Below are 27,500 nucleotides of genomic sequence, written 5' to 3'. Positions count from 1 at the left end.
GAGAGAGAGAGAGAGAGAGAGAGAGAGAGAGAGAGAGAGAGAGAGAGAGAGAGAGAGAGAGAGAGAGAGAGAGAGAGAGAGAGAGAGAGAGAGAGAGATGTGTCTTTATTTGTGTGTATGTGTGTGGATGGGTGTGTATGAGTGTGCATTGGTGTTTGTGTATGTTTGTGTGTGTGTGTTCTGTACATGATTGCGCTACAAATGAGCTTTGCGATGCCGTAAACGAACACCATCCGCCTTATTTAAAGAATACAAGCCTGCCTTTGATGTAGAGCAAAGAGGTCATGTGTGTTCGCTGATAAAGGGCAAATCAACTGATTATTAATCAGGGCAGAATGCTCACATCACTTGGATTGAGACGCTCATCACGCTCTCTCTACGCTGACTTTGATCATTTTCCTTTTCCCCCACTGAAGTCAGAGTGCCTGTGGAGACTCTGACTTCAGTGGGGAAAAAGGAAAATGATTAGGGCCGGTTTCAAGAGATCTTGATGAAAACGGGACTGGATGTTTCCGTTATGCCGGCTCTACATTAAGAACATCTCAGAGAGAAGCAGAGGAGTAGTGGTGGGTGTCTAGGGGTTTGTTAGTGTTGTCTCCTTTGTCCTCCCGAAAGAGTAAAGAAAAACAGATCAGGTGCAACTTGCGGCTGAGGCGTCACAGATAACACTACGGTGCTAACTCTCTACGGCAATTAACACGCAGGGAGATGTGTGCACAAAGGAATAGACACACACATACCGACAGAGGCACACAAACAGACACACAACATACACAAACACACACACACATACACACACACAAACGCACATGCATACGCTTGCACACACACACACACACACACACACACACACACACACACACACACACACACACACACACATACACACACACGCACACACACACACACACACACACACACACACACACACACACACACACGCACACGCACACGCACACGCACACACACAAAACAAAAACAACAGACAATAGGTGTCTCTGCAGGTCAAGACACATCTGGTTCAAGGGCTGCTGCCAGTGTTTGGTTTTAAAAATAAATGTGGCATAAATAAATCTTCTGCCTCTATAGTATCGATTGAGGGGAGTTTTTTAGCTTAGTTCGTTTTTTTCCGAGGCTAGAGAGAGATAAAGATAGTGACAGGAGAGCGAGACAGAGACGTATCAGCATTCCATGTGGCTGTCATTACCAGGATCCGTTTCCCCCGACCTGACGTCTGCCGTCAGAGCCCCCCCTGACACATCTTAATCAGACGCATAATGAATGGAGGATGGGTCTGGGGGAGCTGGAGGCCTTGATCTGACAGTGGTGATCAATAGCTTCATATAACACCTTTTCCTTTTCGGCTAGACCCGGCATGATGTAGTTGAAGGTGGTGGTGTTCATGGTGGTGGTGGTACTGTTGGTGTTGGTGGTGGGTGGAGGCGATTCCATAATGCATCTGAATCAGATATGGTGATCAGAGTTTTCGACAACCCCGTTGATAGTTTTTGCGTTCTGAGTGTTTCTTTCTGTCTGTCTTGAGTATTCTTTTGGCAACGCATTTTTTGGAATTTGACTTTTTACAGAGTTGATAGAGATTTGGTGTGGAGATTTGGTGGAAGAAATAAAAACCAGGGCTTACACAGAGTGATCCAACAGCTCTCATGAGGAGCAGATGAGTTCCAGATACATTTTCTAGATTCCTCCAAAGTCACAATTAATTCAAAAGAGGATTTCCTTCTCTCCCATAATCACTGTGGAATCAGGACCTTGCAGGATCTGGTGTATGATCAGCAGCGATGATGGATCGGCCTTGACACAGGCCTGGTTTATGCTCAGTTTGCGGGTTTTGGGAAAATAACTGCCTTTACAGCCCGAAGGAGATGACCAAGATGACCTAAACCATATGCTGTTGAGTGACTGAGATTACATCTCATTATGAATGGAATCAGCTTTGTTGAACGTCCCTTGGAATGCTCTATTATGATATTACTTTGAGCTCTTATGCCAATAGCTTGCACCACACAATCAGATTTTAAGTCTGTTTCGGTCCGTAAGTCCATGCACAATGGAAATCGGTGTCCATTTTAATCATATAAATGGTCCTCCCACGTCAGATCTTCGCAATCCAAACTGTATAGCTCTCCGTGGAATAACATTTGAAGAGAACAATGTATTTGGAGCAGTACGATTCATTTCCCCCTGTTCAAATTGAAAGTTTCGAGAAAGTTGTGAATTATACAATGGCTGTGATGAATTATTGAAGGGATGTTAGATTAGCTCTGGCCGCCTATCAGTGAGAACGTCTGAACGAACAAATCAACTGAATGCCTAATAAGGTCACAGCTACTTTCTCATACTGCAGATAAATAATGAAGAGGGCCATTTTCCACTAAGCAGAAAAGATTATCAGAAAGTATCATAATCCCTGGATTTCCCGTAACAACCCATGGATTCTGATTATTTAAAGAATTTTTGACCCGGTTGTTTGGGTCTGCAGGGTTCCTGTAGTTCATGTAGGGACAAGGAGCAGGAGACCGGAACGGAAGAAATAAGTACAGGAGGATCAACGCTACCGGTGAGATGGAGAGCATAATTAAAAGAAAGCACAGAAATAGTGGATGCAGAAGAGAAAGAGGAGCGAAAGTCGAGTTTGTAAGAGTAATAGAGAGCGGTTGCGGGGTGCGATAATGAAAAACTAGGACTTGGAACTGCAGATGAAAGTTAGTGAGGTATCTTTTCAATTAAAGTGAGGATCATCTCTCAAAGTGGGTGGTTTGTAATCACCTGCATCTGAAGCCAAGCAGCACATGGCAGCTTTACATGTCTTCATTAGTCGCATTATATAGCATTTGTTTTGATGGCATTTCGCCTCATATGGTTCTGTACTCTGTTCAAACTCCCAGACCCATTATACCCCAACACTTCACTTCCTGACAGTTGAGTCTTTCCCCTTTTCAAAAGTTATAGAGAAAGATACCCACCTAACTTCCACTGCAGACACATGCGCCCACAAAGACACCACATCACATCAGAGCAAGAGACGCTGACTGCACCGCGGCTAGTTTCACCAGCTCTCTCCCTCTCTCTAATTGGATGTCCCCCTGTCCTTGAAATCCGAAACTCTGCTTTTGGCAACATTTGACGCAACCAGTGCTAATTGCTAAGCGTTGCAGATGAGATAAAGAGGATATATTTGCTGCAGGACATGAGCATGAGTATAAGAAGTCATTCTAGATCAAAAAAACATCCAACCGGGTCATTATTTTGTGCTGCAGCCCCTTTTAACTGTAACCTTGAACATTGAGTCTTGAACAAGCAGTTTACTGGAAAACTAATTTAGGACGGATGGATGTTTCCAATATAAGTACAGTATCTACAAGCTTAAAATTTCGGCTCCAACCCAGGCTCGCACCTTGGCTTTTCGATCGTTTAAAGCCCACTGTTCAGTGTTACTACTTTTTCCATATGTAGGACACCATATGGCGCTCTATATGCGTTTCTATATTAGCTCCCATCTGGTTTGGTGAGACACATCAGAGTGGAGCTCAAACTCATACCGCCCAGGGCGCTATGCTTTCCTCCATGTAAAGTGAAGCTGCAAATATAAGTGCTGCACCATAGACCGATCTGACCCAGGTACACCTGAGACACCCCTTAGCCAATCACCTGACCGAACACCTGTCACTTCATATTCCAGCGTAGGCCGGCGCAGAATACTAGGTCACTGCAACACACCGCAACATCATCTGTTTATCTGGCTGGCTGTCTATATATCTACATTTCTATCCGTCTATCTGTCTATCTATCTATCCAGCTATCAATCTATCAATTCTATTTACCTTTCTATATGCATATCTTTCAGTCTGTCTGTTGGTCTGTCTGTCTGTCGTTCTACCTGTCTGTCCGCTTGTCTGTCTGTCGTCCTCTCCGTCTAACTATATCTACGTTGTCTGTGCAAATGTCTGTCTTTCTGTCTGTCTACCACTACAGTAGACGTGAGCAACAATTGGGCCATGGAGGGAGAATGTCAGTGGCACAACGGTGAGGCGGTGGAGGTGCAGGCTGTTGACTCGCCTAAAGGGCACAGTGGATTTGACTGATACATTCTGACATTGACATTGTCATATCCGTGAATGTGTTACAATTACGTAGCACGGCCAGACCGAAATAGAATCCCGTTTGGTGGTTAAGGCCTCGGTGGGGGTTTGTGGGTGAACAGTTTCATTAGCCCAGAGATAACTCGTTACAGGGTTGTGTTTTATCACGGAGGCCGCGTAAAGAGGTCAGAGGGACAAATGCAAAGGAAAATAAACAGTTTACATCGGACCGATTGAAAAGATGAGACTGGATTATTTGAATCCATTTACTCAAAACAAGTAGATACAGTGCGGCGCGCCATTACATAACGGATTTGCATACACAAATCAATATGTGCGTGCAGGTTTTCCTGTAAACCATTACACGCAGACACACACACAAACACATACACACACACACACACACACACACACACACACACACACACACACACACACACACACACACACACACACACACACACACACACACACACAAACAAACAATGAAAATTCAAATATCATGCAGCCACAGTCCCTCAAGGCAGCGTCGCCTTGGTTACCACTTATGCATTGGAAGTGGCAGTGTGATCAGCAGCGAGCCCCTGACCATCAGCCCGGCCCATCAGCCCGGCCCATCAACGTCTCATGCTATTCTTACCAGCCATGACACTGCTCTCCGTAGTGCTAAAGGGCAGCCGGGACGCCTCAACTCAGACTTGATCTTTTCAAAAAAAACTCCTCTCATTGGCTGCAAGGAAGGAGGGCACGCCCATGGCCGGGTCTTAGTGTAGTCCTTATAATAAGGTGTGTGTGTGTGTGTGTGTGTGTGTGTGTGTGTGTGTGTGTGTGTGTGTGTGTGTGTGTGTGTGTGTGTGTGTGTGTGTGTGTGTGTGTGTGTGTGTGTTTGTGTGTGTGTGTGTGTGTGTGTGTGTGTGTGGCTGAGCATATGTGTGTATGTGTGTGTGTATGTGTGCGTGTGTGTGTGTGTGTGTGTGTTTGTCTGTGCCACTTAATGAATCTCTCCCTACATCTTCCCACCTGGTGCAACAGTTGGTACAATTCGCACACTGTCCAAACAATATAGATGACATTGAGGAAATGCACATCATTTGGAAAAACACAGAAAATGGAGTCATTGTAAAACAATTACGTCTTGGCACACAGACCTCATGATGTCGACAGGTGTTTTCTCCCCGGTCCCTGGATGACTTTCCCTGAGCAGGAGCCAGAAGGCAGCCCCCCTCTCACTCAGACAAATTTACCCCCCATTAACAGACGGCACCCTCTCCCATCAGGGCAGCATGATGAGCCCTCTGCTCCACTATTAGGGAGGAAATGTGAGACACCGGAAATCTGCATTTACACTTACGATAATAGAGTAAAAGGAAAGATTGAGAGAAGAAAGAGTGACAGAGGGGGGGGTTTGGGGCGGGGGGACTCTGCGTTACAGGGAAGAGGCCAGGTTAAGCAACTCTGCTATCTAGGAGTTGCCAAAGAAAACAAGATCAAAGCATCTTATCATCTCCTCTCTCTTTTTCTCTCTTTTTCTCAATCTCGCTCTCACCCGCTCTCTCTCTCTCTCTCTCTCTCTCTCTCTCTCTCTCTCTCTCTCTCTCTCTCTCTCTCTCTCTCTCTCTCTCTCTCTCTCTCTCTCTCTCTCTCTCTCTCTCTCTCTCTCTCTCTCTCTCCCCCTCTCTGTGACAGACTTCCTCAGCCAAATCACAGCAAAGTCATTCTCTGTGATCTTTGATATTTACCATGGCGCACATCCTGTGCATGCTCTTTAATTGGATACGCAAGAGCCATGGAATGGGAATTGAACGCTCTATTAATCTCACTCAGAGGCGATAAAGTATGAGTCACTGCAAAGAAAAAGATGGGAACGTTAAAGTAAAAGGGATTTTGTTTAATCTATTATGTTTTGTCTAACTCAGAATAAAACATATTTGTGTGTGTGTGTGTGTGTGTGTGTGTGTGTGTGTGTGTGTGTGTGTGTGTGTGTGTGTGTGTGTGTGTGTGTGTGTGTGTGTGTGTTTGTCATTGTGTCTTTGTGCATATGCATACATGTGTCCATGTCTGTGTCTTTGTGTCTACAAGTATTTTCAACAGTGAAAAACTTGATATTAAAGATGTTAACGATATACAGTTGGTTATGAATTATATATCCCTTATTGACTATGTGAGTCTATATGGCTTATTCATGAACAGTCTTAATGAACGAAAGTGTCCTTCACTTCCAACCTTGCCAAGGAAATTATGCAATCATATGCGTGGTTGTGTGTGTTTGTGAGTGTGTACGTTTGTGTGTGCGCGCATGCATTCCCATTGTACGTGCGTGCAGCCTTGTGGCAGTTGCTTTATGACTGATTGATCGCACATTGATGTAAGGTTGCGCATGTCTCAACGGTGGGATGGATCATGCAGCCGTGGCAACAGCTGTCTTTCAGCATACACCTTATTTAAAAGGGAGAATTCATTCATTATTATTTTTGGTACTTCAGGTCACTCCTAAACTAAGTTGTTATAGTCCATATGGAAATAATTCAAAAATAAAAAATGTCAGCCCCAGATGCTAGAATTCAGTCTAGGCCTCGTTTAACATTCTTGCCTCATTCATAATAGATCATCCTGTTCCCTTGCAATTATATTGTATTTACCAATAAGCATTCATGCAATGCTCGAAGAGCCAAACACTTAGGACCTTTTTTCTCGATCATAGAACATGAGAGTAAACAGAATTGGGTCACAATGTACCTCTAAAATAAATGTGTTCCTCTGATTAGTTAAAGTCAGTTTGGTAAACAAGTTGCGTTGCCGTCATTTGGAAAATATCAGGTGCCTTTTTTTTATTCATAGATAATTTAAACCAACATGGGCTTCTCTGTGAGGGTTAATATCTTGCATAGAGAGCAATCCAAAATCCCCAAATTTCCAAATATATATTATCAAATGAATAAGGATGTTATTTCATTTGCCAAGCTGCCACAACAATGTTAAATATAGCTGGGTGAGCTGTGGCAAGCATAATTTTTTTTTAATAAAGAAGCTCTATCCTTATTTGTTTTATGATGACAGGCAGCAAGATGAGGCCTCCACATCTTGGAGGGCAAAGCACAAGTCAAACACACTCAATGGATAAAACTAATTCCATTAATTTATTTGACCTGTCTATTCACCTGTCTATTCACCTGTGAATTCACATGTCTGTTGGCCTGCCTATTCATCTGTGTATATACCTGTGTATTCACCTGTCTATACACCTGTGTGTTCACATGTCTATTCACCTGTCTCTTCATCTGTCTATTCACCTGTGTATTCACATGTCTATCCACCTGCCGATTCACCTGTATATGCACCTGTCTATTCATCTATGTATTCACCTGTGTGTTATCCTTTGTATTCACCTGTTTTCATCTGTGTATTCACCTGTCTATTAACCTGTGTACTCACCTGTGTATTCACCTGTGTTTCACCTGTCTATTCACCTGTGTATCACCTGTGTATTCACCTGTATTCACCTGTTTATTCACCTGTGTATTCACATGTCTATTCCCCTGCCTATTCACCTGTGTCTACACCTGTCTATTCACCTTTCTATTCAACTGTGTCTACACCTGTCTATTCAGCTTTCTATTCAACTGTGTATACACCTGTCTATTCACCGATGTATTCACCTGTGTATTCCACTGTATTCATTTGTGTATTCACCTGTCTATACATCTGTGTATTCACCTGTATTCATTTGTGTATTAACCTGTGTGTTCACCTGTGTATTCACCTATGTGTTCATCTGTCTATTCACCGATGTATTCACCTGTGTATTCCACTGTATTCATTTGTGAATTCACCTGTCTACACATCTGTGTATTCACCTGTATTAATTTGTGTATTAACCTGTGTGTTCACCTGTGTATTCACCTATGTGTTCACCTGTCTATTCACCGATGTATTCACCTGTGTATTCCACTGTATTCATTTGTGTATTCACCTGTCTACACATCTGTGTATTCACCTGTATTAATTTGTGTATTCACCTGTGTGTTCACCTGTCTATTCACCTGTCTATTCACCTCTGTGTTCACCTTTGTATTCACCTGTGTATTCACCTGTGTTTTTCCTGTTTTTTTTTGCCTCATCTTCAAGGTTACCTTGAATTTTTTCTCACAGTACAACCTTGTTCTGTGTTTCTACATTTAAAATATTCTCAACACTGAATTCCTCTCTAGTCAGATTTAGTCAAAAATGTATGTTGTAAGTCCGATTTTCCCTTTGTCTTCAAAGTTAAAATATTAAACATTAGGCGTGAGCATGCAACGCCGAAACAACACTAAACAGCTGTTACTAATAAACATCAGCATTATTAAGTTCTTGCTCACATGATTGTGTATAGCTGCATAACCTTTTCACTGAGAGTTCCACAGAGAGTGCCACCACTCTCTGTGGCACTCTCAGCCAAAAGGTATTCAAACCCCAAATAAAATAATAAGCATGTAACAACAAGAGTTATGTATTTTATAGCTGTGCTCATGCACATGCACAGCAATAGTAGGGTTGCCAACTGCCCCATCTGAAGACGTCTCCTATATTGGTTTGTCCCATAGAGGCCTGATACAACCTCAGTCGATCATATACTGATCACACCACGGTAACCTGTCATCCAATCGCAGGCCCCCTCATGTAAATTAGTTGTACGTTTCCTGCAAAAATGTGTTCATTTCTGATGTTGTTCAGTCGGATTGGCATGTGCAAATATGGATAGACCTGCAAAAAAGAAAGAATGACTACAGACTTTATATTCACAACACCTTACCCGCACCACCGCGGCGGCCGTTCAATGGACAAAAGGTGGTGTGCACTAGGACTCCAGCTTTTCCCTCTATTTCATAGTGAAAACGTTTGCCACCCTAAGCAATAATGACCCTTTTTAAATCATATAGTCTGCAAAATTTATTTAATTATTTTTGAAAACTGCTGAACTACACTCATAAAACCATTAAGAACAAATTTCAAACTTTTTAGTGACAACAAAAAGTGATAAATTAGTGTTTTGGCTGTTCTTGCGTATTCTCTCGCGCTTTCTCTCTTTATCTTATTTTTTCTCTTCCCCTTCTAAATGGATTTGTGTGTCATTTGTCTAGAACATCATATGTTAAAACCCTCACTGTCAACCCCATGCTTACCTAAAAGTAAACATGCACACGAGAGTAGCCCAATACTTGTGCACCTGGCTATATATTTTACAAAAAAGGTTTGCGTCCTGCTGCTGACAGGAATAAAATGTTTTTAAAAGCTGAGCTAGCAGAGTGTACATGCTGCGCCGTCAACAAGACGGCTACCCTCTTCCCTCCACAAGTATCCCAGCGAGAGGGCTCAGTTCAGGGCTATCATTAGGACTCGACGTGAGACGACATCTGGGGAGCGTTTTGGGAGGATATTTGTATTCTGCTGCCTCAAGTCTGTTTGTATGCGGGAGAGGTGTCCTTAACCGTAATCTCACCGTTTCACTGGCTGCCAAACCTGGGTTTGAGAGACTGACAAACCCCAAAGGACGACTTCAAAAAGACAAAGAATACCCAGGACGTGCAGAAATTTTACTATTTCTAAATGCGTCAACGTAGGAAAGCAAACAAACAACAAAGACACAACGTTACCCAAAAAATCCCCTTGTTTTCGGTCATAGGCTGGGATGAGCCAAGCAGATACCAAGGTCACAACAATTACCTATCACCCTATTTTCTCCCTCAACAATCCTGACGCTTCAGCTACGAAGCTTATCAGAAACAGAGGCTTTAGCTTCCTAAGAGCCAATCTGGAGAAATCTTTATCTCCTATCTGCCAGGGAGGAGGTCAGGAGATGCTTAAAGGACACATGGATACAGACGCCGGAGGCAGTCTGGCATGCGTTGGGGGGGGGGGGGGGGAGGGGCGTGGAATTAACATTTCTGTCCCTAACCCACAGGCTTTTCCACACCACGGGGGGGGGATTCTGATCATCAAGGCTTAGCTGGATAACATGTACAGTATCCATATAGACATCCATACAGTATAAAGTCAAGTTGTGGGTTAAATCTATTACCCAAAACATATATCGGCACTGCCTAATAAGGAATTGTTTAAGTCTGCATTTTCTTTCAGTTTCATATTACCAACCGTAGAACAAAACTGTAATCAATCATGCTGACAGCAATAATCAATGCATTTGGTCATGATGATCACGGGACTCATGGTGGATTATCGTATCATCTTTTTTTCTTATGTCACCCAGGGTTACGGAGTCCGGTATCCCCATGGAAACCAGGGCAGCTAGCCTACCGTGTGATTCAGTGACATTTGAACAGAGTATCACTCAAAGGCTGTGAGTATGTTTGTGTGTGTGTGTGTGTGTGTGTGTGTGTGTGTGTGTGTGTGTGTGTGTGTGTGTGTGTGTGTGTGTGTGTGTGTGTGTGTGTGTGTGTGTGTGTGCATGTGCGTGTGTTTGGGTGTGTGTGTGTGTGTTTGTGTCTGGTTTTTGTTGGTTTGTGATTCCTTTTTTATTCACGTCTTTGTTTGTTTGTGTTTGTGTGTGTATGTGTGTGTGTTTTCTTTTGTGGTTTTTGTGCTTGTGCGTGTACGGTTGTGTGCAAATACCAATCTTTGCTTGAAAGACAAGGGCTCTAATACATGTCTTAGTGTGCCTTATCAATAATATTTATTCTATTTATTCAATTTGGTCCACAACCAAGTTGACTTTTGTCTAAAATGGGTCTCCCTGCATGCATGTTACAGTGTATTAAAACATGCATAATCCAGTGTATAACATGCATGTTACAATGTATAATACAATACACGTTATACTGTATAATAACATGCAGGTGTTTGTTTGGTGTTGTGGGACTATGTATGTGTGTGGTGGGACCTGGCTGATTGTTATTCCAGGCGACAGTGTTATTGGAGGGGACGGCCCCCACATGGTTTAATTACGGGCTGAATTTTGCTTTGCAGACATTGAATTATGTGGGGATTGAAGGTTATGTTCTTCGGCTATATTTTATGATATTCTTAAGAAGGCGAAAGGCTATATTTTTCTTTTCCTGCCAATTTGCATTCAGGCCTTGATTTATTTTTGCCAAACTCGACTTGAAATATAATAGAATATATGGAAATGACAGTGAATATGACTTACTGTAATGGTAAGAATGTGGCAGAATATCTTATTTTAACAGAATACCTTTCGTGAAGGGATGCTGCAAGTTCATGAAACAGTCACTGTCATGAAAACAGTCACTATAACACAACTTCTTATTCTTAGAACATATACAGTAGGCCTACCTACTTAGATGTTATTTTTATCCATGGGACCACGTTTTGTTTCACAATAAAATTGACCTGATAAATAGGCCAAAGTAAAATGGCCTGCGTTTTGTTGACACCCAGGGGGAGAAAAGTACCCAAGGCTATAGGAAATCTAAATTTCACCCTCCGTATGAGAAAGACAAATGCTTATGCCAATGGATTCTAGTTATTTCCAATTAATTGAGCCCACATGTTTCACTCTTGACAAAAAAAAGACAATAAGAAAGAAATAAAAAAAGATCAATGTGCTTGAATCACATTAAACCTTTTCAGTCGTTGCTCCTCAATGAAGTTGCGTGTGCTTTTGAAAAAGCGACGTGACGTCTCCCTGCCAGCTCACCCCCAGAACTCAGACGCATCAGCTGCGATGTGAGCGCTCCCTAAAACCCACCGACACTGCAGCCAATGAAGTGTCGAGAGAGAGAGCGAGAGAGAAAATGAGAAAGGATAAGGGAGAGAGAGGGAGAGGGAGAGAGGGAGAGAGATAGAGAGGGAGGGTAGAGATATATGGAGAGGGAGAGAGAGAGTGAGAGGGGAGAGAGAGAGTACGATACCTCAGTCTGTTCGTCATTTTGGAGAACGAGGGGTAGTGCTCTCCACTCCAATCCATCGACTGCCGAGCATTTTCCAAGTCCAGGCGGTCTGAGCGGGTGTCGGTTTTGCTCGGAGGGGTCGACGAGGTCTTCCGACTATTTATTCCAATAACATAATGGGGGCACATTAAAGCAGTGGTGCGTGTGCAAAAGCACAATATATAGCGTGGCTATATTTAGTTGTCGCCTACTTTCCCTAAGAAGTAAGTATATATTTATCAATGTCTAGGTTTTGCCTATTAAAAAAAACTTGTTTCTGGATTAAACGATTTGTGAAATTAGCCCGTCCAGTCCACCACGCGCATCTGAGCAGCCAGCAAGAGGACCTTGGATTTCTTTGGACTTTTAACATTTTTGTATCGGTAAGTTGCCGCGTGATTATAACCTATTTAAGAAAATGTCAGCGTAGACATTTTCATTCTAACGATGACATGTTATTCAGTGATGATGAGGATTCAAAGTGTGTTTAATGGGGCTTGAACATGGGTTGGAGTGCGTACAGCTCGGTACAGTCTGGTGGGCTGTAATGGCAGGCGGTCGCCCGTCCGTATGCTATTGGTTGTAACTCAACAGGTTTTGACTTGTTCGATTTTTTGCCAGGATTCTGTAACAGATGGTAATCCAAATCGTGGCTGGCATTTGTGTTTGTTGGAAAGGCAAATTCTGAGAAATAGAGCGATTGGATTAGGGCGAGTTTATTTTGGTAATCGAAACCTAATATATAAGCTGGATATATATATATATATATATATATATATATATATATATATATATATATATATATATATATACATATATATACATATATAAACATTGGTATGAATTTGTACATAGCCGATTGCATTTAGTACATTTAAAAAAATGAATCAAACATGTTCCCTTTTTATTCTTTTTTTCCAAACCCCTGACAATCCCGTCTGCTTCCACTCTTCTGAATCCTATGCATTGCTCTTACTAAACACTCATTCCCTCACGCAGCTCCTCCATGTCCTTACGTCTTTTACACCTCACCTCGCACCTCATTTCCCCTTCCTCTTGATCCCCCTCTTTCTCACCTTTCTATGGAACATGTACCTGTCCTAAAGCCCTCCTCCAGCATAACCTAAACCAGGTACCCCACCTGCTTCTCCCCCACCAGATGGTGGGTGAGCTGAAGCCTAGCTGCTTGTGAAGGTGTGAAGGGGACCCCCGTCTCTCTGCACACCCCCCAAGCCAGGACTCGCCATGGCCGGAGTTGCGGCCTGGCTCCCCTTCGCCCGGGCGGCGGCCATCGGCTGGATGCCCGTGGCCAACCTGCCCATGCCCGTGGCGCCCAACCAGAAGAACAAGCGGCAGGACGAGCTCATCATCCTCAACGTCAGCGGCCGGCGCTTCCAGACCTGGAGGAACACACTGGACCGCTACCCGGACACCCTGCTGGGCAGCTCGGAGAAAGAGTTCTTCTACAACGAGGAGACCCACGAGTACTTCTTCGACCGGGACTCCGAAATGTTCCGCAGCGTGCTCAACTTCTACCGCACGGGTAAGCTCCACTACCCGCGCTCCGAGTGCATCTCGGCCTACGACGAGGAGCTGGCCTTCTTCGGCATCATCCCCGAGATCATCGGCGACTGCTGCTACGAAGAGTACAAGGACCGCAAGCGGGAGAACGCAGAGCGTCTACAGGACGACCTGGAGGACAACAAGGACAAAAAGCCGCCCAACATGACCTGCCGGGAGACCATGTGGCGGGCCTTCGAGAACCCCCACACCTCCACCATGGCGCTGGTCTTCTACTACGTCACGGGCTTCTTCATCGCCATCTCGGTCATCACCAACGTGGTGGAGACGGTGCCCTGCGGCACCTCCACCCACCAGAAGGAGGTGCCCTGCGGCGAGCGCTACACGGTGGCCTTCTTCTGCATGGACACGGCGTGCGTGATGATCTTCACCGTGGAGTACCTGATGCGGCTGTTCGCCGCGCCCAGCCGCTACCGCTTCATGCGTTCGGTGATGAGCATCATCGACGTGGTGGCCATCCTGCCCTACTACATCGGCCTAGTGATGACGGACAACGAGGACGTGAGCGGGGCCTTCGTCACGCTGCGTGTCTTCCGCGTCTTCCGCATCTTCAAGTTCTCCCGCCACTCGCAGGGCCTGCGCATCCTGGGCTACACGCTGAAGAGCTGCGCCTCGGAGCTGGGCTTCCTGCTCTTCTCGCTCACCATGGCCATCATCATCTTCGCCACGGTCATGTTCTACGCCGAGAAGGGCTCGTCCTCCAGCAAGTTCACCAGCATCCCCGCCTCCTTTTGGTACACCATCGTTACCATGACGACGCTGGGGTAAGTGAATCGTTTTGGAGGATCGCGCTACGTGTGTGTGTGTTTGTGTGTGTATGTGTGTGTGTGTGTGTGTGTGCATTTGTGTGTGTGTGTGTGTGTGTGTTTGTGTGCGTGCCATAGTTCATTGTGAACGAATCACGTCAGTCTCATTTTGTGTGGATCAATTTAAAAAGCTTTCACTTCAAAACCGCATCCATTATATTTTGTTGGATTTTGAAATTATCGTAAGGCAGAGAACACTGGACCCTGAGACACTGGGGCATTCACGGAGAAAATGATTCACATAGAGAATGGCAAGTGAAAGTCATCTCACTGAGAAAAGGTATGACAAACCAAAAGAACAAATCCACGAATGATCACTCCCTTTGTTCTCTGTCTGTGTCTTAGGAGCTGGGAAGAATTCAATTTTGAAAATGTACAACGCCACAGCACTGACATTGCTGTTTCCTTTAATCACCCGTTCCACATTACTCTAGTTGTGCGTATTAAAAAATGAAACGGCTCCCACTGTGTAAAGAGCACCTCCGGGAAATATTAAAATGTTCACAATGTTGAACATTGTTGTTCACAATGTTGTAAAAAGTAAACAAATGAATCAAGGCTCAGCTTTTGAGCACCCAGCAATACACACAAGCCTAATTATTGTTATGGAAAATAAGATACTCCAAAAAGGCCGGCATGTTTGCAGTTTACAAGATAAAACTAATTAACCTGTGGCACCGGCTCTGACACTTCCTAATGATGTGTCCCTACGCTTTGAAGGACTTGATCGAGATGAAGGGCATATGGAAGGATCTTTATCGTCTACTTCCATCCCACTGCTATGTACAGACATTTTAGGAAGAGCCTCACATTTGCAAACATGCGTGACTGCAGACATAAATAAACAGTCAAACACACCCACATGTATAGACATGAACTTGATCAACATTAACATCCAACGCATATAGTATATGCAGATGCCTCGAGGCAAGCAAACACACACAAACACCCACACACACACAGACACACACATACACACACACACAAACACGCACACAGATCTCCCCACATACACACATATAAAACAACAGATGTGGTTTATTGCATGTGTGTCGGCTGAATCATGGTCGGGTTTCATGAGTAGCTGACATAGATTGTCATGCACAGCGTCACAGCGGTATCAGGCGGTTTACAAATTGTGCCTGCATCATGCTAAATGTCACAATCAGCGATGCCACAAATGGCTCATCGCTCATCAACAGTCACCGAGATTCCTCTCGAGTTCTGAGGGATCTTTTTATTTCCTCTGACAGAGAGAGGGAGAGAGAGAGAATAAACAGCCAAGCCTTGGTTGTTTATTCCAGTAATGTCCCTATGGTGAATGAACTGCAGTTATATAGCATATATATTATCTAACCAGTTTCCGCTCAAAGCACCAACTGTGCCTCACATTCACCCATTCATATGCGACAGTACTGGAAAATATACGTGTGTATTCACACAGCGATGGGAGTAGCCACCTTCCAAGACTACCACCAGCTCGAGGGGAGTTGTTCATGTTAGACGTCTTGCTCACGGACACCTCGACCCTTGGGCACGAGTATCGAACCAGCAACCTTCCATTGCCAGACAAGTGACAACCCACTCTACCTCCTCAGCCATTAGCGCCCCTAGTCATCAAGAGTGGGGAAATATAGACACTTATCTGGTCTTTTGTTGCAATTAGCGCCCTGATCAGTGTACGTACAAATGTGTGCGCGCGCGCGTGTGTGTGTGTGTAGGAGGAGGGGTTCAGCATTGCCTCATCAATAAGGCAGGGGGCCAGTGGTGGTTGTCAAAGTGACTAATGATGTGGCCCGCTGCATCTGCTGACTAATGTCAACTTGGCTGACATTGTGCTCTATGCTGCCTCTTTATGTCATACAAACACACACACGCACACACACACACGCGCACAGACACAAACATAGACACACACACATACACACACTCACTTACACTTTTTCTTGCACTTGTCTGTTGATTTGTAGACATGTTTTCCATGTGATGTGGGTAAGTCTTTGGACTGGGGAATTTTTGGGATGGTTCTGCAATGAATAAGGTGTTGGAGTGTTTCTTGAGTGTCAGCCGATGCATCCAATTACTCTGTAACTAAGCTCTGTCATACGCCTTCCCCTGACACTGGACCAATCTGTGAACTGGCAACCTGTCATCTACTTGCAGATATTTAGTCGTCTGAATCTTTAAACACAGAGAGGTCTCTCTCCCTCTGTCTGTCTCTCTGTCTGTCTCTCTCTCTCTCTCTCTCTCTCTCCTCTCTCTCTCTCTCTCTCTCTCTCTCTCTCTCTCTCTCTCTCTCTCTCTCTCTCTCTCTCTCTCTCTCTCTCTCTCTCTCTCTCTCTCTCTCTCTCTCTCTCTCTCTCTCTCTCTCTCTCTCTCTCTCTCTGTGTATCTCTCTTTCTACCCCTGTCCATAATTGTTTTGTTGTTTGGTTTGCCTTCTGCGTTGCAATCCCCTTGTATCACCAACGCTCCTGTTTCATTTACTGCACAGTTTTCTTGCCCTTTGCTTCAGTGTGTATAGTGTGTGTGTGTGTGTGTGTGTGTGTGTGTGTGTGTGTGTGTGTGTGTGTGTGTGTCTCCGCACACTGAGGCATCCCTGTAAAATCATTTTGAGCTGCGTGTTTGTGTTCACTTGTCAGTAACACTGTTGGTCGCGATGGTGTTTGCACGCCGACGTGGTGACTTTCTCTTGACCCTGGCGACCCACCGCTGCGCATATTCACGCTGCTCTGACCCCGCGGCGGCTCTTAAGACCCGTATTTGTCTACTGGACAATAATCCAGACGGAATGAGAAACAGTAATCCCACAGAAGCAGCAGCAGATACAGGCAATGAGAACAGTTTACACTGCCACATTATAGGGTATTTTCTTTCACCTTACGTGGGAAATGAAAGTTGGTTCCAGACATTTGAAAGCAGGAGGAGAAAATAGTGTGTGCTAGGGGGATAAGGAAGAGGAAGGGTGTGTGACGAAGAGAAAATACGCAGGCGGTTCACTGTGATGAAGGGATACGCTGTGAGAGGTGAAGTGCAGAACTGTGGGACGCAAGACCTGGATGAAGGGGGAGGCAAAGACATGTTGCCTTAACACCCTCTCTTGCAATTTGACCTAAATCCTGTCACAAAGGCGCTGTTACTGCTACAAAGAACATTTGGTACCAAACACAAAAAAAAATGCTTAGCCTAAATCTCACACCCAAAGGCATGCAAGCAGGGAGGCAGGCAGATAGTGGGGGTTGAGGCTTGAGCTGTTGCAGAGACAGTTAGGGGAATATGACAGGGATTTTGCACCAAGCTTCTTAGCCAAATTGATTTTGATCATTGAATGAGTATCACCAGTTGGATTTATCTCCAGTGGGTTAAGCTGGTAAATGTCCTGTGGCAAAGGTGATGAAACGGTTTTGAAATAAGTGACTAGTGTTGAGTGAGTGATTGGCAGTTAACTGCAGACTACTTTGCTGGAACTGCATTACAATTTTGAGAGATACTTTTCGTTCAAAACAAATCCAATACTTAGGCCTACTTTGTTATTGGTTGGGTATGTATTATATGCAGGCCTATATGCCCGTGGCGTAGTGCAAACTCACTGCACCATTGGGAATGGTGCAGTGAAATTGTAGTTGGAATACGCCACACTACTGTTATTGACGCTAGCACTAAGATGCGTGGCGGTCATTAGCATGGCGTCAACAGCACAGGATTAATAACCCGTTTTAAGCCCAGGTGCCTCTGATCACCGCTCCCCAACGATCGATGCATTTCTCTTGCCGTGTCTCCCAGACAACCGCAGCAAGACCGCTCGCGTATAGCAAGCCCCCCCCCCTCCCTTGGCCGCCCATGTTTTTGGATTTGGTTGAAGGCTGGCTGCGCGGGCCTGCAGACGGATACAAATGTGTCTCTGGCAGATTTTTTTTTCTTTCTTTATTCAGTTCAGTTTTGGAGGCTTTCCAGGAGCAGGCTTGTTCTATTGAGTGGCCGCTGCCACAGCCCATATGCCTTGAAGACGTATGGGCCTTCCTTCGCTCTCACCCCGGACACCTCCCTCGGGATTTATTACACATTTATCTTGAATGCAAAAGCTTGTTTACAGCGCTAATCAATGCAGACGGGTGAGTATTGGCAGGCCGGTACGGAGTGAATGGGCCCTTGTTACACCTTGTAATAAATTGATGAGGTAAGGTTAACAACACTAAGGTATAATTGCAAAGCGCTGATGTCACCCGTTCTTCATCTAAGATATATAAGGGTGGTTGCTGTCCCCCGTTGGGCCGGGGTCAGCCCCCTGCATCACCCTGTCTTCGTTAGGGAAGAGGGGCTGACTGATCGGTCTCTGGGGGGTGCTGGGAGGCAGATTGACTGGGAGTGGTGTTCATCACGGCTGGGCGCTACAAGTGGATCAGAGGGGGCGGTTATTTAACCTTTCATATGTCTGTGGAATGAATGGATTGCTGATGGAGGTGGGTAGTAATAATAATAATATGATATTATTATTAATGTGATTATTATTAACCATTCATCATCATCATCATCATACTTGAAGTAGGAGAAGGGACGCTCAGTTCAACAACTCGAATAGTAGAAGAGTAATGTATTACCACATTAAACAATATTATGTCATGAACCTTAGCGCTAGTGACACAAAATAATACATCAGGTTTAGTATCCCTGCTTCTTGCGGCCAGTGAAGATGAACTGCATTGCTTCCTGCGGTGATAAGCTTTAATGGCCTATGGGTCTTAGGATGAATCAAACTGAAAAGGCGACAGTTCACCTTTCGCCCCCAAGTTGCGTTCTACACAACAGTGACCTCAATGTGAACCCCTCAGCCAATAACTGAAATATAATCTAAAAATAGACAATCTGTTGGCCACAATCACAGTTGAGTTAAGAAATCTACTGGTAGACAGATCTGGGCTGATGTACGGGAAGGGGAGCATTGAATCTACAACATTTTATCGTTCCTATTAGGCCTATATAGCATATTTTAGTTTGGTGTGTATGTCTGTGTGTAACAGGCATACATTGAGGAAGTGCACTCACCTGTTTTACAGTCCACCCACTGACCTATTGAGGCTGCTCTATAGAGAGAGCGGGGGGAAAATGCCACAGAAAGGAGATCCAAATATAGACACACAATAACTCTATTTCTCTCTCTCTCTCTCTCTCTCTCTCTCTCTCTCTCTCTCTCTCTCTCTCTCTCTCTCTCTCTCTCTCTCTCTCTCTCTCTCTCTCTATCTCTCTCTCTCTTGCTCTTGCTCTCCCTCATCCTACATTACTCTCACACAATTTTCATTGCATACTCGTTTTACCCTCATGAATAGCAGTATGTGTGCGTGTTTTGTGTGTGTGTGTGTGTGTGTGTGTGTTTTACTACTGATGAGTGTCTACCTCGGCATTGCCATTTTATTTGGGCGGCATGTAATCTGATGAGCCTTAAAGGTGCTGTAGGTCTGTTTTTAGAGCTTTTTCTTCTGTTTCGTTTGTAAATAATGGCACAGCCATCCGTCAGTTGTTTGTGAGTGTATTGCGATGTGAGAATATATTTTTCAAATTGGCTGCACCTGCCTTTATGAATGCCAATCTTGATTTTGGCCTCCCGGCTAGTTTCTGACCATCTCTACAATGAGTGATGTGTGGGAATCTATCTTTCACGTCTGTCAGTCATGAAACAAAACACTTCTCAATGGTTCAGAAATGTAGGTGGGTAGGGAGGGAGTCTTCAACAACATGTTGAATCCTCAACATTTTGTTTGTTTCGCAATCTTGGTCTTTTCGTCTCTCTCCTGCTCTTTTCTGCTCTTTTCTGCGCTTTCTTCACAACTCTGAAATCAGCACCTAAAGCTGCATGAATGCATGCATACATAAATACACTGTATATGATTTCAGTAATTCTCCATATATTTTCTATATATTCCCTATATCCGATATATATATATTATTATCGTAGCGTTCAAGTTGTCCGAACACTCTCTCCATCATCCCGCGGTTCCCCTCACCTTGCAGGCTCTTGGTTCCTCCTTGGCAGCAGACATACAAAACACCATTCCACAGCCTTGATGGTGTTGTTGTGAACATTTGAAGCGTGGTTTAAACAGGCCTATAAAAGAGCCCTGTGCATTAGCTGGTAGAGTGCTCTGCCTGCTGGGCGTGTGTGTGTGTGTGTGTGTGTGTGTGTGTGTGTGTGTGTGTGTGTGTGTGTGTGTGTGTGTGTGTGTGTGTGTGTGTGTGTCTGTGTGTGTGTCTGTGTCTGTGTCTGTGTCTGTGTGTCTGTGTGTGTGTGTGCGTGTTCTCTCTTCCCCTCCATCCCCCCCCACCTTACCACCAGTCAATACAACGCCTCCTGTTTCTCTCCGCTCTCCCCTGCAGACCTGCCACCGCGTCGCTAACACATGTCACATTTCAACTCGCTGGCTTCTCCCTGGTTGGGGTGCTGCTGCTGTTGTTGCTATTTTTCTTGTTGTTTTTGTTGTTGTTGCTGTGTACACTTATTTCCCCCGCTTTTCATGCAGCACTCTTGGACGGTTTCCCATTTCTTGAAAAGAGTGTATAGCGCGCAGAGGTCTTCCAAGGCCGTGGCAGACCTATTTACCTGGCCCCTCGTCAGATGGTAAGGGAGACAAGGAGAGTGTGTGTGGGGTATGGGGGGAGGGGGGTTTGGTTGAAGTGGATGTGTGACGTGTGATTGACAGTGAACGTCTTTGAGGAAGGTTTTCTACTAATATGTTCTTGGTGTTGACACCTCAGCGATGTGTGCCGCATGTCAATGTCGCTGCACTGGCGGCTGTCCTGTGATTGGACGGTGTGTGTCCGGGCTGACAGCCAGCTCAGCTAACCTGGCCATAGTGATGGAGAATTGTTCCTTATACATGCTGCAGGTACTGCCGCATAAACAAAAAATGGCATATGACATTGATGGAGATTGAATCCCTCTCTCTCATTCTCTCTCTCTCTCTCTCTCTCTCTCTCTCTCTCCCTCTCTCCCTCTCTCTCTCTCTCTCTCTCTCTCTCTCTCTCCCTCTCTCTCTCTCTCTCTCTCTCTCTCTCTCTCTCTCTCTCTCTCTCTCTCTCTCTCTCTCCCTCTCTCTCTCTCTCTCTCTCTCTCTCTCTCTCTCTTTTGGTTCTTTCACTCGCTCTACTCTCTCTCTCTCTCTCTCTCTCTCTCTCTCTCTCTCTCTCTCTCTCTCTCTCTCTCTCTCTCTCTCTCTCTCTTGTACTGGTTTCAAATCGTCTGATTGCAGTTATCACGCTCTTCTGTCCCAAGGGGTCCTACTGAAAGACGTGTTCACGTCTACCCCCTAAGAGTCTAAACTCTGCCTGCTTCCTCAGCTCCTCTGCTCATTACCACATATAGTGAATAGGGAAGCAAATGAAACCTTTTCAAATACGATTAGACGGAAAACGCAGGCTTTATTGTCATGAAGGAAGTGTATCTTGGACACATACAGTATCTGCTATATGTGTGTGTGTGTATGTGTGCCCATGTGGTTGGGTGCATGTGTGTGTGTGTGTGGTGTGTGAGTCTGCGCGACAATTCCATTGTTAGATTTTGCAGCCCATAATTTACAAGCACTCATTGGAGAAGATGATTGCAGACTCTCTTAGTTAGACTAGTGCTCTTGTCCTTCCACTGGAGTGGCCCCCATACTTCAAACTGAGCCTCTGAATCCAAACAAAAGATTCAATATTATAGCATTATATTTTCTTTGTACCATCCAGACATTATATGTCATTTGAAATAGACTATGGGGGTTAATGTATACGAGAGCTATAATGGGTGAAATAACAGTTAACATTGTCGTAGACAGGATGAGCACCCGCTGAAGGACTTAGATTAATCTTCTTTTCTTCCAGAGACGAGCCATTGGAACAAGTATGCCTTGTTTTCTTATTGTCTCTCGTTGATACCGATACACACGTGTGCTCGCCACCATCATCATCACCATCATCTCTCTCTCTCTCTCTCTCTCTCTCTCTCTCTCTCTCTCTCTCTCTCTCTCTCTCTCTCTCTCTCTCTCTCTCTCTCTCTCTCTCTCTCTCTCTCTCTCTCTCTCTCTCTCTCTCTCTCTCTCTCTCTCTCTCTCTCTCTCTATCCCTCTGCTGTTATCTCATCCCTTCAGTCCTGACAAACAGTAATTCATAAACCGTGTTGTACGCTGATTATCCCGGGTGACAAAAGGAATTGTTCTGCCACATTAAATCTCTGGGGATTAATGCCGTCTCCCGAGCCTGTGTCCCCCTTGCCGTGTTTCCCCCCCTGTGTGTGTGTTTGTGTGTGTGTTTGTGTGTGCGTGCGTGCATGTGTGCATGCGTGTGTGGGTATTTGCTCTATTCGATCCCTTCTCCCCAGCCTCTTATTTGGTACAGCAGGACGTTCCCTGTTAGAGGGGATGTGTTGACTTGGCCGGCTAATAAGAGGACACGGCGCATTTCCTCTGCGCCCCCGAACAAGCTGCCTTGTCGGGGCGCCTAGAGGATCATCTCTGAAGCTCCAATTTCGGTTCCATTGGATCTAAAGCAAAAACAATAACAGGGCAATTCTGGATCATTTCAAAGCCTCAATCATGTTTGAACAATAAACACCTCTCTCTCTCTCTTGCTCTCTCTCTCTTTTTCTCTCTCTCTCTCTCTCTCTCTCTCTCTCTCTCTCTCTCTCTCTCTCTCTCTGTCTCTCTCTCTCTCTCTCTCTCTCTCTCCCTCTCGGGGGTGCGGAGATCCTTCATTCATGATTGCCTTTCCTACGGGGAGGTAGGCCACCGACGGCCCGTGTGCTACAGACGATTCATGAGGAGGATTTGGGTCGTGTCCTTCACAAAGCCCAAGAGACAACTTTTCTCACACTCTGACTTCTTGGGGGGATTACCCATTCTGAGAGGATTAAAGCTGCCATTGGCCGACAGAGAGCAACAACGCTCGTCAGGAGCACTGAAGTCAAGACATGGCTTAACATAACTAATAGATTATTTTTTTCGCCCTTCAATGGATGAGTGGTAGCGATACTAATTCAATATCCCAACCCTTCGCCGGGTATTATGCTGGTAGCGAATAGGAGCACCCTGAGCAGCCCTTACACGAAGCGGCCTCATTCCATGAAACACAACGCAAATTATAATTTCCATCTAACAACGCACAAATGACCTTCTGCCTCTACAATAGAAACTTGCACACAAAAAGTTCACGTGGAATAGCTTGCATTTGGCCATGACAATAACGATAACTTATTTTCCCGAGGCGAAGCATACACCAATAGAAGCCTTGTTTAATGAAAGGGAACCAATCGCATCGAGCCGTTAAACGATCTGAGTGGTGCACAGTTGAGGTGGTCCACTCTGACCTTTATGTGGTCCACAGCCTGTGTGGAGAGCGTGTGTGTCCCGGCGTCACGTAGTAAGGACACCTCTAAACGTGGCCAGCACTCCCCTTGTCGCCGCGCCCGAGCCCCGATGGCGCCGGGCTGTGTTTAAGCCGAGCATGAGAGAGCATGCCCTCAATATCCCGATGTGTTTCTGTGATATTGCGGAACAGGTTGACATCTTTATGAGTCAAATGGAGTGAGGGGGTTGGGGGGGACGTCGCTTAATTCGATCTGGCCTAGGATCCACCTTCCTGGCTGTTCTATTTGGGAACATGTAATTTTTTGACCGCCAGCTATAAATTCCAGACTTTCCTTTCCTTTTTCTATTGAAACCCAGTGCTCTCGTTTTTGACAGAAATTATTCAAATTGATACGTTGATTAACATTTCCTACATATGACACCACTAAACTTTCTTTCAATCTAGTTTCATTCTGCTTCCCGTGTTATATGTATTATATGTTTTTATCTTATCTCTTTTGGCTCCTTTGCTATAGTCCTATTGCACGATTGTGTGGAACTAGAATCCCCCGTCTTTTCAAATCCAGAGGACCTAATTATACTGCTGTAAACGGGTACAATGCAAGCTTACACTGCCTTACAGGCTTACGCAATCATGTCGAGAAGAAGTACAAATCCACGCACACAAAAACACACACACACACACATGCACACACACTAACAGACACGTACCATGCGTACACATAGACACACACACATACCCCCACAACCGACCTGCGCTTGGGGCTGCAGATTACTGTTGAATGTTAGTAAACTGCAGCTCGTAGGGCTGTTTTTACAAAGGTCCATTTTGTGTTTAATGTCTACTCGAGACCAGACCGTATTCCAATTAATTTAGCCGTCTCTGTACTCTCTGCTCAACAGCCCAGGGCCTGTGTAGTTGCGCAGCAGGAAAAATCTAATCTCTGGATGTGGGGTGAGGTGAAATGAGAAAAAACACACTCCCGCTATTCATTATGAACACCGATGGAAGCAGTGGATGAGAAGGGAGAGGGGTGAAACGGGAAAAAAACGTACACGATCAAAGTGGCTATGATTTGAACGGAGGCTCTTTAAAAATACACAAAGAACGGCGTGATGCATGACACTAATTGCCATTCACAGTGGGTTGTTACGTTTCTGCCAGGTTTCTCAGTAATGAGGAGATAAATACCCTCAGTGGGGTCCATACTGCTGAGAAGTTACTGCAGAAATGTCTCTTTGCTGCTCGGCCAGAAAGAGGGATCCAGCGGTGAGAGACTGCAGTCCCTGATGCTTCATGGACTAGGATTAGGATGGTTGGCGTAACCTAGCAGGGATACTTAACAGAAAAAAAAGAACCCGAAAGGTCCTTTGCGGCTTACAATTGACAAAATCTAAAATAACAAAATACCATGATTTGATATTTATTTTGTACATTTTAGCTCATTCTTGCTGATCTGAGTATTAATCCTCACGCATAGAGCCATAGCGCTGATTTGCACTTATTTGCTTTCCAAGTTCCTATCTGCCTCCATTAGCATTATGGATAATCATGGTGGGAGCATTGTGCAAAGCATGAATGGGTAAATGCAGATCATGCCAAGGTGATGGATGATGTAGACGACTCCCTCAGACCATAATGGATGTTCCCTGCCTGGGTGGAAGGCAGTTGGCAGCAGGTGGGTAGACGTGGAATAGCATAGTCATTCGAGGTTCCACATGGCAAGACATAGACCCGTGTGGCCCCAAGGCCACAGCTCTATTTGCACTCCACAGCATTCAGGTTAACCTGTATGGAGCAACAGTTATGGGAATAGTGGTTTTATATTGGTACTGTGGAAGAAAATATAGAAGTGCTGCAGAGAATTCCCGCTATTATGTTAAAATGACCCTTGTGAATGAAGCGGTCTGCATACTTCGAAATAAAAAGATTTTTCTTTGGCTGGCTGAGACTAAAGAAATACTTTGCAGATGGACTTGTTTGGTCACTGAACCTTGCATTAGTGAAAACCAGTGGGAACACCACAGGAAGGGGAAATACAATCCAAAAATCATGCTTTTTCTGCCTAATCAGAAACATGTTTGCGTTGCAATCATCCACAGAGATTTTTAGTAAAAAAATCATCGAAGTGCAAGTGCAAATACAACTCAGTGAGGTATGCGTCTGTTAGTTTTGGCTGCAATGAAGTCATTTTTATGACCTCGCCGAACCTATTTTCTGTATATTGAATGATGTCCACTTGACTTGATTCACATATACAGTAGAATCGCATATAAGTTCCCATTGTGTTTTCCTAATAACTATGTTATTGCATTGAACTATTACACTGTATATATATAATATATATATATAATATATATATATAAATATTATATATATATAATATATATACATGTATACTATCGTCCCCTCATGAGCTCCATAAGCTGTGAATACATGCGCGTAGGCCTTGTTTGGAGAAGATGCCTGGTTGTTAACACCATCACTGTGTCGAACTCTGTATTCTTCCGGTATTCATGTCAAACAGTCAAACAGCTCGAGGCATACAGTCCGTACAATCTGTGCTCTACTGCATAGGTCAAGTCAAAGGTTAACACTCTCATCCCTCTCTTGGTGAGAGCAGGTGAGGGGCTGAATGGGAGACCACACGGCCAGATTGGGGAGCAGTGTTGCCTGGCGCTGATGTGTCTTCATCACACAGAGTTATACCACAGGTGAATGCAAAGCAGGTTGAAATGAGGCATTAATCAAATCAGAGAAGGGTTAGGCATCTTGCTAAGGGACGCCTACGACCGGAATGCTGTGAAACCCCCTAACCCCCAATGTGCATGCTATAGAATTCTAGTCAAGATCCTCTGCTCCTGACGCCTCCCCCCCCCCCGCCCCGCCTTTGACACTGTGTCATGGTAAATGTTTGCTATGCTGGCCGGGCCTCTTCCTCTATTCCCGGCCTGCCCAGATGACCTTCAGTGGTGGTTTTTCGTGGCTGTCCAGACTGCCCAGCGAGAGTTGAAGGGAGCTATACCTGCCTCACCTCCGAGACACACAGAGTCAGAAGGAGAAGGTTGAAGAGGAACAGAGGGGCAGGGGGTGAGGACAGAATATACAATGCGGTTGAGTGGAGGCTCAACATATAGGACAAGGCAGTGCTACAGCATAGACACTGATTGTTGGTTTAGTGTCCCACAGAATTGGAAAGAATACATTGTTAGCAACAGTGTTGGAAGTTATTGCTGGGCACCATTGGTACTAGGTGCTGAGGCTTCCTCTTAAACACTAGGTTTTGGGTTTGTGAGTGTGTGGTAGTGGGTGATTGTGGGCAGGTGTGAGTGTATGGTGTAGATGGGAGTAAGCACGGGAGAAAGGCTGTGTTTTGAATTGGTGCCCCTCCAGAGTGGTTCTCAGTGGTCTGCTTGGCCTGTACTCTGGTCTCCAGCTGAATGGTTGGCACGATTTGTTCCAACAGAAAGCAGACGATAAAACAGAAACAAATTTGCTTTGGCCCTTTCTCAAAAAGCCGCAAAGTGTATGCTGTGCTCTCAGCATGTTTGTGTGTGAGTGTGTGTCTGTGTGTGTGTGTGTGTGTGTGTGCGTGCGTGCGTGTGTGCGTGCGTGCGTGCGGAGTGTGTGTGTGCATACACACGTAGATCTGAAGCCAGAGTGTGGTTGGTTGCTATGCCTGTCTCTGCTTGTATTTGTGGTTGTATACTGGCCACTATGTTTGTACATATGCTTATGTGTGTGTGTGTTCATCTAAGAAAGGAGATTAAGGGGGACATATGCAGACAAAGT

General features: G+C 44.9%; 1 protein-coding gene across 3 annotated transcripts in view; it reads left to right on the top strand.

Annotated features, from left to right (window-relative positions):
* Nucleotides 1-11,934: 11,934 nt before the first annotated feature.
* kcnd3 (potassium voltage-gated channel, Shal-related subfamily, member 3) overlaps nt 11,935-27,500 on the top strand; it is a 98,099-nt gene continuing 82,533 nt past the window's right edge. For 2 of the 3 annotated variants that reach the window (XM_030367926.1, XM_030367908.1), the window contains exons 1-2: nt 11,935-12,369; nt 13,146-14,331. In XM_030367926.1, the coding sequence (XP_030223786.1) occupies nt 13,232-14,331 (1,100 nt within the window). In that variant the 5' untranslated portion in view covers nt 11,935-12,369; nt 13,146-13,231. The remainder of the gene's footprint in view (nt 12,370-13,145; nt 14,332-27,500) is intronic. The other variant, XM_030367917.1, reaches the window with a different exon arrangement.

Source organism: Gadus morhua, chromosome 1 (assembly GCF_902167405.1).
Source record: "Gadus morhua chromosome 1, gadMor3.0, whole genome shotgun sequence".
NCBI lineage: Eukaryota > Metazoa > Chordata > Actinopteri > Gadiformes > Gadidae > Gadus > Gadus morhua.
This window is presented reverse-complemented; position numbering and strand designations above follow the sequence as displayed.